At 43.6% G+C, this 15,898-nt stretch overlaps 2 protein-coding genes across 2 annotated transcripts in view; both read right to left on the bottom strand.

Moving 5' to 3' along the window:
- LIPA (lipase A, lysosomal acid type) overlaps positions 1-15,562 on the bottom strand; it is a 35,034-nt gene extending 19,472 nt beyond the window's left edge. Inside the window, exons 1-3 of the mRNA XM_033130521.1 lie at positions 15,416-15,562; positions 12,414-12,522; positions 10,931-11,048 (exon numbers count right to left, since the gene is read on the bottom strand). Of these exons, the coding sequence (XP_032986412.1) occupies positions 10,931-11,048; positions 12,414-12,521 (226 nt within the window). The 5' untranslated portion in view covers position 12,522; positions 15,416-15,562. The remainder of the gene's footprint in view (positions 1-10,930; positions 11,049-12,413; positions 12,523-15,415) is intronic.
- Positions 3,866-8,090, bottom strand: LOC117036270 (60S ribosomal protein L36a-like). Its single transcript, XM_033131067.1, has 2 exons — positions 8,059-8,090; positions 3,866-4,196 (listed from the first exon to the last, which is right to left on the bottom strand). The coding sequence occupies exons 1-2, from the start codon at positions 8,088-8,090 to the stop codon at positions 3,866-3,868; spliced, it is 363 nt and encodes a 120-aa protein (XP_032986958.1).
- Positions 15,563-15,898: the final 336 nt, after the last annotated feature.

Genomic DNA, 15,898 nt, shown 5'->3' with positions numbered 1-15,898 from the left:
AGGTTGCTTTACCAGTCTGAATTTCAGTTCCATAAAAAATTGTTAAGAGAAATAAATGAGACAATTATCTGGTATAACGACTAACACACAGGTCAAAATGAACAAATTAGAGCTCCGTGTGCCTTCTGCCCATTCTTCGTAATAGTGAAACACTAGAAACAAGCTACTTGCTGAGTGGTCAAATAATTAATCTCATCCACTTGATGCAATAGTTAAGCCATCAACAATGACAAGGATTGCGTCAGCACAGAAAAGCTTATACTGTAGCCTTGAAAGGGAAAAAAGAACAGAATATAAAATTAAAGACTCCCTGGACTATGGCTTTGTAGCATTGATGTCCACAAATGAGAAGGAGTGTAAAATATCAAGGACAAATGAAAAGAATGATTCATTGGATAGTCAGATGGAAAGTGAACTGACAAACTTTCATTTCTGTTAATGTCCTAACATGGATTTGGTAACCAATAAATTGCTTTTCAATGACTGTCCCTCTGATGCAAGGTGGCTTCTACATGCCTGACAACATGAATGGCACCCCCTGGAGGTATGCGATGTGGGGTGTTGCTCCTCTCATTGTAAAAACAGTGGGACCAAGCAAAGGTCCCAAACGGCTATAATTTTCTAATCCCAAAGTGGCAGCCCTCTGCCAAGGCCCTATAGGTGACCTTCTGTTAGGGGGAGGAGAAGAGAAAGGAAAGAGGCCAAGATCGGAGCAGCTTTCTGTGACTGCTTTGCCCTCGAATGTTTGTATTAATGCTCCCTTCCCAAGTCTACATTGACGGTGACAGTTTTACATGTAAGTCACTGCAGTAGCTACGACATCTTATGAATAGGCTCCCTGTCTTCTGTGAAGATAATAACCAGTTGGAGAAATAAGAATCATAAAAAGTTCAAAATTACACACTTCAGTGTTTAAGTGACAATAATAATTACTGAAAGGAATTCACTTTTAAGTTGCAGTCGATGAGCTGTGTTTTAAATGAGTTCCTCCTAAACCGGGCTGCCTCATTGGAGGCATCACAACATGCAGCGCTGTGTGAAGGGCGCCCAGGATGCTCTCCCTTGGCATGGTAAGACACTTTTCACCCATCCAAGGTGCTTTGGGGCTGGAACATGAGGAAGAAGACATGACCTTAAAATATGCGAAAATCAGACTGACCAAAGAAAGATTCTGGCCGCATACAGGGACCACTGGGGCAGGACTGCCTTGTTCCAAGAGGCTCTCCTACTGGTCAGCCAGCGGTAACAGAACCACGAGTCTCCCTCTGCAGTGGTCTCCCCTCGGGAAGGGAGTTAGAGGGGAGCCAAGGACAGCACGGCAGGTGGCCACATTCCCTGCTGCTTGTTCCAGTCTAGGCCTCTTCAGACACTCAGTGGGAAACGTGAAGCTGCTGAGTGAGCTTTTCAGGACAGAATACCGAGAAAGGCAGAGATGGCTTAAATGTGGGATGGAGAAGGGAGGGGAGGAGAGGAGGATAACGAGTGCGGCAGACAGGACGGAGGCTGGAAGCGGACGCAGGTACCACTTTGTGGAGACCAGGTGTCAGTCAGCTCCCTACCTTTTCTTGATGGGGAATGTTTTAAATTCCCTTGAAATCTCTCTGTACTTCCCTTCCTAACCCCCCAGGAGCTTTAAAGCAGACATGTGGGAGAAGGCAAGTTGAAGACACAGCAGGAAAACCTTTAAACACCACAACTCCTGGATTCCCATGGGCAGCAAGGAACTGCTGATACTTTCTTAGGAGGTAAGCTTCCTAGGAAATGCAGGTGGCCAACTCCCGCCTGTACTCACCACACGTCTGCCTTTTATGGCGGTTCAGGGGCTTCTCACAATTTCTGTAAATACCCCTATTTCAGCCCATACCGACCATTTACTCCGGCACAGGTATTATTTCAGGTAGTGACTCTATCCTTCTAAGGGACTTCTCTCATTCTACTCTCCATAGAAGGGTTTCCCAAAGCTTCTACATTTGCCCCATACATTAAATTTCTATGGACTTGCTTTGCCTGAAACAACCACTAGTGCAATCCAGGTTATAAACAGTCTATGTTTAACAGAAAAACAAAGAAACAACAGCTCAGTTACATGGGAATTTGAATGAATTTACATTGAGGGGGGTCATCTGTGGGTACTCCTTCCCTCTGACTCTCTGCCACAGTTGGGTAGCTACAAAATCAAAGTGACTGCGCAGAGAGAGAAAGAGAACACAGCTACACACATGTATACATGCTCATATGCAAAAACAGATCCCTGTGTAGACCCCAGAGTGACAGCAAAGCCTTCCAGCAAGTGTGAAGGGAAGGGGTGGTAGACAAAACTCAATGATTTGTTAAGACAGTTGTAATAAAGAAAGGGACAAGATAGAAGCCATTGGTTTTCTAATTCTCCTTTTTGCTTGTTGGGGTTCCATCATCCCTCACTTCAAGCTGAATACAAAAGCTCAATGACTATCAGATACAAAAGATGGCACCAAGCAGGAAGGAAACAGTGAATGTGCTCTTGAAAAGTTAGATATTTTCAAATCTGGAGGACCTGGGCCAAGAACCGCAAAGGGTATCACAGACCCCATTGCTTTCTCATGGGGAAGACCAGCAGGCAAAGAAAGGGGCTGACATACAAAGGAGAATGGCTGACAAGTGGCATGGCCTGAGAGCAAGCTGGGCCACTCAGCTGTGTCTATTCATTCGTCAGAAGAACTATAACTGACAGCCTGCTGTATACTAAGCAGAGCACTGAAAGTTAAAAAATCAAGAAGTACGCACAATTCAAAACACACCTTACATTTTGTGTAAACCTTTCCTGGTATCCCGGACATAATTAGCCACTATGCTCTATGCAGGGAACACAATGTGAGTAACCCATGTTCCTTCCCCCAAGGAGCTCCGTTCTAGTCAAGGAGACAGACACACAATTACCTTCTAGCTCAGCGTGGAAAAGGCCAGACCACCACCCAGGAATGCTCAGAGGAAAGACAAAGTTACTCAGCCGGGAGCAGGAATATTTGAGCTGGATATTAAGCGAGAGACAGATTGCCCTACAAAGGGTTCTGGTGAAGAAATGGGAGCCTGGCGGAGAAAATTAACACTGCACCCCAGGCTTCAGCTGGATGGCACCCAGAGTGCACATTAAATTTCCCTGCGTGAGTCTGATGCACAGGTAGGTTGGGGAACCACTGGCAAAGTTCAGGGGATAGAAGGGATATGGAAGACCTCATGGGGTGCACATCCTTCCAGGCTGGGCCTGTTTCCTTTCCTCCCAGGAGAAAAGGGTCCCTCTGAGGAGGCAGCTGCTGAGGACATAACCTAACCCACGATTCCATTAGGCCTGATGGGTCATCAACAAAAATAAAAAATTAACAATCCTGTCCGGGGTGGAAAATGGGTACTAAATTGCTTGTCCCCTCCCTCTGGCACTCAGTGAATGCAACCTGTGTGAGACATCAGCTGAGGTCCAAAGAAGAACCAAAAGAACAAGGAGGAAGTCACAAAGATCAGGTCACTGGCGTGAAACAGCCTTGGTTCTTACTAGCTCTGAAACCTTGTAGGATTTATTCAATCTCTCAAGTGTAAATGTCCTTTTCTAAAGGGGCGGGGGGTGATATAGCGGCTGGTATATAATAAAGCTCAAAAAATAATAGTAGCTCATAAAAGAACAAACAGAGGCACTGGAAACAGGCCTTCCCAGCTGCTCCCACCAAGGGGAAGAAGGGAAGGTATTATGCCGTTCTTTCCCATCTCACTACCAATCAAAGATTTAAAACTTAAAAGAATATTCATTGTAAACCTATTGTCATGTCATCTTCCAGTGAATTATTTTTTTTTTTATCCTCAAGATTTTATTGTCTTCATGATAAAAACATGAAGCCTAGAACTGGATCACTTGGGGCTTTCTCTTCTTATCTCCTCCCAGTTCAAAATGCTTGCATCTGTTCATAGCCATCATTCTCTTAGATCTGCAGTTGGACTCAACACATTCAAGCCTCGGGACAATCTTTGTAGTTTTAGCGTTTTTGTGGAAAATCGGCTTGGTCTGCCCATCATAACCACTCTGCGTCCTGTCAAAATGCCGTTTTCCCTGCGCATACAGAGAATCCTTGCCCTTCTTGTACTGTGTCACTTTGTGGGCTTGGTGCTTGCCACACTTCTTACAGGAAGTCCGGTGGGTTTTGGAAATGTTCGCCGTGTTTGTGAGAGCACTACCGGCAAGGAAAGAAAGCCCAGTGAATGATTTTAATCAAAAATTTTTTTTCACCTCGCTGAGAGAAGCTGATTGAAATAATAGCTAGCTATTATCGTGTGCTTCTAAGCTCTAAGGTATTGTGGTGGACATCCTGGGACATTGGTACTATTACCATTTAACAGACAGGGAATCGTGTCTAAGAGAAGTCAAATGATTTGACCAAGGTCAAATGAGAGCTAGCAAGTGGGGGAGTTGGGATACGAACCCAGGTACATCTGATGTTAGGGGTCCACGCTCATAACTGCTTTACTATGGGAAAGAAGGTTAGCAGGAGAAAAGTCATTCTAGACCATACAGAAAGTCCTCAGAGAATGATAGCCCGAAGAGGGCAAGTGATTTTGGAGAGCGCTGGATCAAGGGCTTGGAAGAAGGCAATCTCTAGGAGATGGAGGAGACAGAGAATGGGAGTCAGTACGTGAGACTCAACCTTGCCTGCTCAGCAATGCTTCCAAGGACCAGCCTGGTCCATGCACTAGAGCACCTGAGGCTTGGTTTGTCTGAGCCACAAACCAATACAACAGGACAATGGCTGACTTCCCCAGCTGTGCCTACATGTGATTTATTTATCCCAAACTGGCTCTAGGACGGGGGGCTGTGGGAAAGGCCAAAAAGCCCCGTGGCCCAGAGAGGGCACATGATGCTATCGTAGTCACTTAAATAGTTAGCACAGAGCCAGCAAAGAGAAGCAGCCCAGTGACAGCCCACCACATGCGGCCTGCCCCCTTGGGCCCAAACGTGGGTGGAAGTGAGGAGGGGATGACTCAGGCTCCGAAAATGAATCTGCTGAGCCCACAGTCTCCCAAGAGGAAGATGATCAGGTGGACACGGAAGTTCCTCCTGCCCCCAAGGCACTGGCCTTCTCTACGGGGGCAGTGTCTGGAGGCCCCCACTAGGTTCTAAAACTGTGTGGGAAATCAGCTGAGATCCAAAGGAGAACCAAAAGTTCAAGGAGGAAGTCACAAGGATCAGGGCACTGGTGTGAAACAGACCTTGGTTCTTACCAGCCGTGAAACCTTGTAGGATTTATTCAATCTCTCTCAAGTGTAGGTATGCTTTTCTAAAGGAGGGATGATACAGCGGCTGGCACACAGTAATGCTCAATAAATAACAGTGACTCAGAAAAAATAATAAATGCATACAAGTAATGAAATATTATTAGAACACAAGCATAGGCAGGTGGGTCAGAGTGAGCGAGAGACAGGAAGATGCTACCTTGCTGGCTTTGAAGATGGAGGATGGGGCCAGAAGCCAAGAAATGCAGGCACCTTCTAGGTGTTGGAAAAGGTAAGAAACTATATGATGATAAATTTGTGCTGTTTTAAGCCACAAATTTTGTGGCAATTTGTTACAGCATCAATTGGGGACAGTTGGGGGCTAGTTTTTACTCCCATTTTTCTGATAAGGACTCAGAGGCACAGTGTAGCTAAGAAATCTGTGCATACCGTGTTTCCCCGAAAATAAAACCTCGCCAGACCATCAGCTCTAATACGTCTTTTGGAGCAAAAATTAATATAAGACCCGGTGTTATGTTATTATGTTATGTATGTTATGTTATGTTATGTTATGTTATGTTATGTTATGTTATGTTATGTTATGTTATGTTATGGTATGGTATGGTATGTTATATAAGGCCCGGTCTTATATTATAGTAAAATAAGACCGGGTCTTATATTAAATTTTGCTTCAAAAGACGCATTATTGCTGCTGGTCTGGTGAGGTCTTATTTTTGGGAAAACACAGTAGTATTTGTCCTAACGGCTACCCATCATGTGACCCACACTTCGCTTTACAGGAATTTCACTGTTATAAAAGAGTTGTCAAGATCCACCCTATGTTGAAGATAAGATAACTAATGCCTGGAAACAGAAATTAAGTCACCTGCCCTAGAATACTCACCTAGCAGGGAGCCAGAATTGAAACACAAGTCAGCCTCATTCTAAAGCTTTTAACTACTACTCTCAAGAAACATTCATTAGAAAACAAAGTGGTAGGGGAGAGAAGGTTTGCATATAAGTATTCCATTTGTACCCAGCCATTTTAAAGCAAGCCAAGCACTATTTCCCAAAACAGGCTACATATCAAAAATCACCTGGGGCACTTATAAAACATACACGTTTCTGGCCCCAGATCTGACTCATGGAATCAGGAACTCTAGGGACAGAACCTGGAAATATTTATTTTTGACCAGCTCCCTTGGCTCTCCTGATGCATCTCATCCATAGGGGTGGATGACATACCCGGCCGTCAAGGTGCAGCCCCTGATGAGTCTTTGCCAGAGCAAAGTTCAAAACACCTGTTTGTGCACACTGAAGGCAGTTGTTCACATCCCAGAGTGTCATCAGAGCAGCCCGTCAGATGCAGAACTTTTCAGATACTATTGGTGATTCATTTAACAATTGCTTTATTGGACAATTTATTTCCCAACTAGGCAAAAGGGAAGTCTGACTTGTTGCTGTTTTGTGTACTTTAGTCAAGGCCTGTATGTATTTCCTTATTTTAGCCAAATAAAATATTCTGACTATCACGGGATTAACTTGCTCAATACTTATTACATAAGGCCGCGTTCTCTAGTTTAAAGAACTGATTCTGGAAGTAGACTGCCTGGCCCACTATCCGTTCACCTAAAGCAAATCCCTTGCCCTCTTTGAGCATGGCAGGCTCACCCACTAAAATGAGGGTGTTGATCTAGAACACAGGTTCCCAAACCCAAGGATTTCACCTTGGAATACACAGGGGAATATGTTAAAATTTTAAGTTCTCAAAGTCCTTGGCCCAGGCAGGACTCTGAGATCCTTCTAGGGCTAATACCCCATGACTTTCTGAAATAAGGTGAAGCAAATAAAGAGAATCACTTCCCTATGAATTATGAATTTCTGAATTTCAGTTCCCTTATGGAGTCAGTGCAAAGCAGGGGTAGCTCAACACTTGATAGAGATATTGCTTAATCTCTAGATAGAGAATGCTTGCTTAACAGTGAGAAACAGCATGCACGTACTCCACAGGTAGCCAAGAGCTTTCTAAATTTGTGTTCCAAACTGCCTTGTCAGTAGAGGTTTGCCCAGGCAGACAAATGATGGTCTAAATCATGGGATTCTTTACTGGGTCCGTAAACACTCTACAAATACATGTAAAATTTGTGTGTGTGTGGGTGTCTATTTTATTTTACTAGAGAAACGGCCCATTGCCTTCAGTCAGTTGTGTACCCAATTCTGAAGGCTGCTCTAACTCATTCAGGCTGCCCACACAGAGGGCATGGTGTTGCTAGTTGCTATGAGGGATACAAAGATGACAAAGACACGGGCTCTGCCTTCAAAGAGTGACTAAGGGAGGGGTGGGAGGGAGAAGTACAAAAATAAGTCAACCTCAAAGCAGAATAAGGAAAGCACTTTAAAAAGGGTGTTAGCAAGGCATTTGGGAGTTCAGAGGGAGTATGTGTCTCCTTCCTGCTCAAGCAGTCAGGGAGAACAGCTGGGCTTGGAAGGATGGAAAGAATTCTTTTTAAAATATATAGAGAAATGAAGATGGTGGGCAGGGTGAGTAGCATTCCAGAGGTTGTGTTCACCAGCTTAAGACCATGGAGACTTTAGCAAAAAGAAAATAACTCATTTGGATTTGAGAGTGTCAGAAAGTTCTTTGGTACTTATTATCATAACAGATAAAAACTTCAGTTACATTATTCATAGTTTGGCTATGGTTCCAGTTTAAACCTGTGCCGTTGATAAATGATACATGTTCCTTAGATAATGGGTAGACACAGCTGGCAACCTTGTGAAAGAGGTATTCTACCCCACTGCACCATCGCCTCTGACGATACTCACTCATTTGGAGAGTCATGAAGTTCTATGCACATGGTGACCTTCAAAGGCTTGGTGCTGTAGAGAATGGGGGTGAACAGTACCGACCACAGCTAGGAGTATAGAATACTAAGGAAAAGTGTGTAGCTTCCTTTAGTAGGTCCCTGAAGATGGTTAAATGGCACAATCACATAATTTGGCTCTAAGAAGCTTAATCCTGCAAAACTATGTACAATGGATGAGAACAGGGAGGCTGGCGGAAAGAACAGTAGTTGGCATGGGTAGAGGAGTCATGTGGCTAAGCCCTGTGATCATAATAACCTCCAATAATCTCCACGGTGAGCTCTACATACAATCAGAGAGGAACACTGCGACAGGACTGAAGGACGCTCACCATACAGCTTTCAACACCGCAATAGAGGGGAGAAAAAAAACACACTTTAAAAAGGGTACGTGGAACAGTTTCACTTTAACCCCAATAAAGGAATCACATTTTAATGTGTCTTGTAATGACTTATAAATAGTACAGATATATGGTGTTATCTTTGTGTGTATTAAAAGTATTAATTTCTTAAAAGACAAGAAAACTGAATTTTCACATTCCTGTTTTGAAAGTCTTTGATTTTTTAATATGTGGGAAGCCTCAAAAATAGAAACGGCTCAAGCCTCTCTTGGGTTCTGAGTTTATTTCAGGCATCCAGTTAAAGGGTAACAAGAACACAGGGTAGGTTGGTGGCTCAGCAAAGCGAAGGAAGGGATGAACCAAAGCCATATAATATGGGTGGCCTAGAGGACTTGGGAGCTACTTGAGAGTGGGAGTCAAGAATGATTCTGCTGGGAGGCCTGGTGGTTCAGGTGGTTGGAGCGCTATGCTACTAACGCCGGTTCGATTCCCACATGGGCCAGTGAGCTGCACCCTCTACAGTTAAGCTTATGAACAAGGGCTCTCCCTGGAGCTGGGCTGCCCTGAGCAGCTGGAGCTTGGTGTGAGCAGCGGAGCTCCGTGTGAGCTGCCGTGAGCGGCCGATGGACTGCCTCAGCCAGGGGGAGCGCAAGGCTCGTAATACCAGCACAGGCCAGGGAGCTGTGTCCTACACAACTAGACTGAGAAACAATGGCTGGAACCAGAGTGCGAGTGGGGGAGGTGGAAGAAGGGGGGGGAAAAAAGGAATGATTCTGCCGTTTCCAGTCCAGGCCATTAGGAGGGTGAGAGTTCCTAACAGAGGAGGAAGTGGGGAGAGGAAGCAGCATGAATGAGAGGAAGACGGATGCTGTGTTGAGTGTGAAGGACCTTACGGATTCTTTCTGTCGGTTTGGCTTCGCTGAGCCAAAGCAACTCCACTGACAACACTGCTCCTGACTCGGAGAGAAGGATGAGGAAGAGCCTCTTCCTTGGATCACGGAACTGCAAACCAACCGTTGGAGAAGGACCCACGCACTTCTCAAGAAAATCACAGATTGCTGTAGACAACTGAGTCACAGGTCATAGATTGCCTTTAAAATTCCCCCTGAGCTCAGCTCACAGCAGGTGTGACATATGTGCCACTGATCCCTTACAAGGAGGCCTCTGCAGAATAGAGGAAGAAGATGGGACCGTGTGCTATGACCAGATTTAGAGTACTTTCAGCCTATGTTCCCCATTTTGAAGGCCAAAGGTATCATAACCCTGCCACAACCCTGCCAAAAAAAACCCAAAACACGAAAAACCACCAAACAGTGGAATGTAACCCACAGAAGCACAGAGTGATAAAAACTAAAGGGGAACTTTGACATCATCCCAGCCAATCAATGGACTGTTTGTACAGATGAAGAACCCAAGGCCTACAGATATGAAAGCACACAAGTACTTAGAGGCTGACACAGACCCAGCACTGAGTTCTCCCAATTCTTCTTCCTACCACCTGGGAGCCAATCAAAAATCATGTTCACTTTCCTCATACTCCAGGGTACAGCACCTTCCCTTGCAATAGTCATGATACCTACACATAGGACATGTAGCACTATTTACTTTAGTTGCTGCATAGACAGAGACACCTGGAGGTGGCAACAGAAACAGAAGAGGAGACACATTCTCTAAGCTTGTTTTAACTGCGGTCCCCTGCATCTTTTAACAAGGACTCACATTACCAATTATATTAGTCAAATAACCACTTTTAAGAAAAATAATATCAATACATATTTTTCTTTGTATGCAATCTGAAACCAGTATACAGGGTTTACTTTAAAAACAGGAAGGAAACCAAGAGCATATGATCACTCTGGAATAAAATATATGTTTTGTGTGTTTGGAGCAGAAGGAAAAATAGAAGCCCTCACTACTGCTCGCTATTCATTTTTGTAACATGCTTATAAGAAGGAAGCTTAATAGCGTGTATCTATAAATCATAAAAATCATAGAATTAGAAATTAAATTTCAAAAAGAACATGGGCTGTTTTTGGCCACTGAAGCATTATGGACAGCCTTATTACAGTTAGAATTTATGGGAGAGGAAATAAATACATCAGATTATATTAAGACTAAAGTAGATATTGATACATAGCTCACATTAACACAGGTTTTTTAAGTTTGCTTTGAATAATAATTTGGGAAAGAATTGAGGCGAAGAAGGCCCTTCTGCTCATATACAAATTTAATTGAAGAGAGAGTTATACAATTAACTTCATCTCAATCTTAACTTACTATGGCAGGTTTCTAGAATCAGAAAATGTTAAGGATTAAGCTACATCTGGAGAGATGGTTGACGAAAGGTCAAATCCTTAGTCTGATATTTAACAATTTATCAAGTAGTGTCTCTAGAAATTCCTTAATCTGGTTACTGACATAAAAACTGGCCAAATTCCAGCAATGCAATTACTTTTCAAAGCCTCCCTATCTCAACACAGAAAACACCCATACCTATGTCAGAATGGTTCTTCCTCCCGTGAGGGATTCGGTGGAGGCAAAGAATATATCCATCTTCTGTCTCGACGAAGTGTTCCTCACTAGGAAATCCCCAGTAGGAGATAATTTCACTCTACGGAGAAAATAAGTAATAATAATGGAAATTCTGTGGACAGAATCTGACAAGATATCCCACACTAACAGGCGAAAGAGAAGACAGAATGTCAATGACATGCTCCAGGCTTTACTTAAGAAATCAAATGTGAGTGAAATTTTAGTCTGCTGAATCCTAGGAGCTCACCCGTCACAAGAGTAAATCCTCCGTTTGTTTTTATCCATGGGTTCTACTCACAGGTTTTGGTTAAACTTTGATTTCATCATTCTAGCATGTTCTACACCAAGTGTGTCTAATTTTACCATAGCTTTGGACCTCTTTGTTTCCATCCAGGCTCCCAGGCACCAATAAACACTCTTGTTTCTTTCTTTTTTAAATATGCCAGCTAATACTGTGATCTATCACTATCCTTGTTTTAAGAGGTCTCATCCCGGGAAACAGCATAAAAGGCATTAATCAATGAACTACTAAAATTACACTAATAAAACAAAGAATGGCAAGGTGGAGTCGAAGAACAAGTAAAGATGAAAAACAGGGAATGTGATGGATTCACGTCTACACAGGAAGAGATCCGCGGGGCAATTGTTAATGAGGATCTCAGTAGGATATGGGAAACTCAATTATCCAGAAGACTTAATGTAATTAAGTGCTCTTTATCCTCTTTACCACAATACGTGAAAGAATTTTATCATTTTTAGAGGAAAAAAAATTGAACCTTAAGACCCTGGTGTCAGGTCATACTCTCTTGGATCACTGTGAATTTATCTCAGTCTCTGAGGTTGCCTGATTCTTCCGTTGGTCACTGTACTGTATGTTTTAAAGTTGCTGTTTTCTTTAATAATCTCTATTTTCCTAATATCTTATGCCCAAATGAGACATCAAGATTTTATTGTTTCCTTGGTTAATTACTTTGAAATATTTTAATTATTCAAGGGTTTATTTTTGCTTATTCTAATAAAATTTTTTCAGATATTTTGATTTTTGTATTAAACTGTGCTCCCTAGACATTGCTAATCACAATCCTGGTTTGATATATTGTAAAAGCAGCGCTCAGTAGTAACATTCTTACAAACTTTTGATACTTTTTTAATTGTTCTTTAAACAGATTTAGCCCGGACTTAAAAATGAAACAAATTTATAAAAAATATCATTTATCTCATTAAAAAGTATATAGCTTTAACAGTAAGATGGACTCTGTAAAATATATATTACCTGGTGGGAAAGCCTTGCAAACTGAATCTAACATTCAGAGAACATGAAAAGCACAGTGAGATATAAAGAGATCAGAGTTTTGGCTACATATAGCCCACATAACTGAATTTAAAAAAAATAATTAACATTTGTCACATGCATTTTTAAAGCTGGTGACTTTGAGAAACTTACCACATTCATATTTGTTTCAGGATCCACTGTCAGCTTCCCTCTGGATGTCTCGGAATGCAGGGTCCCAAGGACCAAACAGAACACCAAACCCAAGAGCCACATTTTCATTCTGTATAAAACAGTCTGTTGTTATTTGTCCAAGCTTCACTACACATAATTATGTTGGTAAATTCATGTTCCCATAAAAAGTTCTGAAGCAGGTTTAGGGCAAATAAAAGTTAAGTGAAGGGCAAATATGAAAGAAATGACTCCAGCCATATCTGGAAGCAAAAAAAGGAAGAATTCTTTTTCACTAGGAAACCTCCCCACCAGGCACCCCAGTTCACATGCTACCTTTGGAGCTCAGCACATCCACTCACCTCTTTACCCCCTAGGTTAAATAAATTGTTTCTGGAGAAATGACAGAAGAGAGGACTTAGAAGAAAGTAAGCTGAGAAAAAGAAAGATCTACAGAAGTCCAAAAGCCTGTTAACCTCCCACCTTTTCCTCTCCACTTGTGATCTAAACATTTTAATTTCTGCGAATACTGGTTCTTGCCCCCCACTATCTACTCACTTCCATTTCTACCCAAAATTGTATGTCAGGATTCAAATTTGCCACTCAGGGGAAAAAAGTAAAAGAAAAGAAAAGAGAGCCTGCAAGAGAAACTGGGAAAGAGGACCACCTCTCTCTCCTTCTGAGACCCTCCAACCACCAACAAAGACCATCTAGTTTCTGGCCACAGTGGCACACAATCACCGTGTAGTGAAGACTTGGAGATGGATGTTCAAGGCAAAGTGAGGTGACACCCAGATGGTTAGAGCAAGGCTGGGACTACAGCCCAGGCTGCCTACATTTTTTTAAATAAATATAATCACTTAAAAAGATGCGTTGATGCAAAAACTGGTACAGGAATGTTTAAAATAGATTGTGTATAATAGCCCAAACCTGTAAAAGCCCAAATGGGTGAATGGATACACATATTATGGTATGTACATACTACTCATCAATACAAAGGAATAAACACACCATGACATGGATGAATCTCAAAATAATTACGGTGAGTAAAAGACAGGGGCCCCTCCCAAAAAAGGATAACTACTTATGATTCCATTTATATAAAACTCTAGAAAATGCAACCTAATCTATATTGACAGAAAGCTGATCAATGGTTGCCTAAGGAGAAAAGGGGTGGGAGGAAAGGATTACAAAGGACTATGCACAAGGAATCTTTTTGGGGTGATGGATACGTTCATTATATTGAATTTACTGATGGTTTTACAAGTATATACATGTCAAAACTTATAAAATTCTGCACTTAAAGTAAGTCTTGTTATTGTATGTCAATATAAACACAGCTGCTTTTAAAAGATTATGCTTAAACTGAGTACAGGCATATCTCTACAATATCGCGGGTTCAGTGCCAGACCACTGCAATAAAGCAAGTATCACAATAAAGCAAGTATCACAATAAAGCTTTATTTATTTATTCAATCTGGAATATCTCCGAGGTTTGCCTTATTATTCCCCGAATCTTAAGAAACTGGTTCTCAGGAGATTGTAAAAGTGAATTGACTCCCTTCTGTTGATGCAGTTCCTGCTGGTGCTGAAGTTATTTCTCCAAGCAGTGGTGAATCCCGAACTTCTAGATGAGGGGAATATTACCTTAGGTCTGCACTGGCAAAGCAAGCCCACGTGTGTTTATTTACAAGTTTGTATTTCTTTATGGTGGTTAGAAGGGCTGAACCACCCTGGGCTACCTTTCATCATAAATTCAACCTCCCCAAAGCCCTTTATTACTAGGGAATAATGAGTAGGTTGAAAAGGAAAAATGAAAGGTTATAACCACATTGTAAAATTATGGAACATCTGACATAGCTGTTTCCCATTCAGCACCTATCCTACAGAATAGAAACCTGGACCAGCTGTCCACAGAGGAGTCTCCAGGGGGGATAACAGCTGAAGCTACTGAACTGGAAAAATCTCCCAGCTAATTTTTCCTTCCAATACAACACTAAGGAAGTTTCTCAATCTACTAGTCAAGTGATTTTCCTAAGGTTGAAAATTGACAAGTGCAAACAGAGAAAAAGCCCCTTCCGGGCGGGATTCCCTGTGCTTTTCCGGACTCTCTTAGCAACTTTATCTCACCTCTTTCTATATTGTAACACTCCGATTAAGTGTTTGTCTGCCCTCATTTCACCCCAGCAGGAGGGCAGAGTGGGTGTCTGATTCAACTTTGGACCCACAGCACCTATCCAAGTGCCAAGCAAGTATTATAATGATGCACCGCACAGATTTTGCAATGTGGGATAGGGTGGGTCCAACAGTTTAGCGGCTGAAGAAAAGAAAAGCCCCAAAGTAGCTTGTCATTTAGCTTAACAAAAATTCCAACAGCAACAATAAAAATTTCGGCTCCCATTTAAGCTCCTGCTATGCGCCAGACCTCGCAGGCAGCGCATAGGACCTACAATGCTCATTACTCCTCTACAAACTCTATTCAGTACCCTTAAATCCTTTTTTGAGGACACTGAGATTCATCCGGGTTAAATAGTGAAAGCAAAGTGCCAACTGGTTAAACAATGTCACCGGGATTTTCACAGGACCGATGCCAAAGTCCACTCTCGACCAGGCTGTGAGCTAACAAGTTAGAGAGGTCAGACAGGCTGCCAGAAGGAGCTAACGGGAGTAGAGGACAGAGAAGTAGGGAAGCTGGGAATCAGGAATCGCGGCTGTCACCGCAGCCCGAGGCCTCTGGGCAGCTTTACTGAGTGGCAACCGCGCCTGTCTAGGAAATCGGAGGGCACCCAGCCTGGGTTACTGGGAGGTGCCTCCAGCCACCCGCAGGTGTTCAGGCAAGACGCGCCGGGGTTGGCCAAGCCTAGAGGGTGCGGCTGGCCTACAGAGGCTCAGGGGCAGCGGGACTGAGCCCCCAGGGGCGGTGCGCGGCCCTACCCTCGGAGCAGGTGGAGGCAGATCCGAACTGCCGCATCTGCACCTGGCGGCCCAGAGGGGCCGGCACTCACCTGGAGCCTTCCTCCGGGGCCGCTGTCCAGAGTCGCAGTGCCGGGATGCACCGCGGGTTGCGCCCCGAGGAGACCTGGAGGGGGCGGGGACAGCCGACCCCAGGGTAGGCGTCCGCAGTTGGAGCCGCCAATCAGAGCAGCAGGCCGCAGGGAAGTTCCGCGGAGACTCCGCCCTGACTGCACGCCGCCCCGGCCAAAGCGCCCGAGGCCCCAGCGGAGCATGCGCCGTAGGCGGGCCCTAGAGGTGCGGCGGCCAGGCCTCCACCTCCCGTTCCGCAGCGGTCCCCCAATTCCACTTATACGGGGCAACAGCCCGGTATCTTAACTCTGCCCCAGGAGCTCCCGCCGGGCTAGCACCCTCTGCTCCAAATTATAGGCTCCATAGAAAACCCTTAGCGTTGTGCCTGAGGCAAAGCAATCTTTCTGTACATTTATTTATATCATGCAAAGGCAAGAAACATACACAGAAACATATGATTAACC

Source organism: Rhinolophus ferrumequinum, chromosome 16 (assembly GCF_004115265.2).
Source record: "Rhinolophus ferrumequinum isolate MPI-CBG mRhiFer1 chromosome 16, mRhiFer1_v1.p, whole genome shotgun sequence".
NCBI lineage: Eukaryota > Metazoa > Chordata > Mammalia > Chiroptera > Rhinolophidae > Rhinolophus > Rhinolophus ferrumequinum.
This window is presented reverse-complemented; position numbering and strand designations above follow the sequence as displayed.

Excerpts from the sequence above, each read along its gene's own strand:
- LOC117036270 (XM_033131067.1), bottom strand. The coding sequence starts at position 8,090 with ATGTGCATAGAACTTCATGACTCTCCAAATGA. Across the intron at positions 4,197-8,058 it reads CTTCATGACTCTCCAAATGA|TGCTCTCACAAACACGGCGA; the intron begins GTGAGTATCGTC and ends CCTTGCCGGTAG.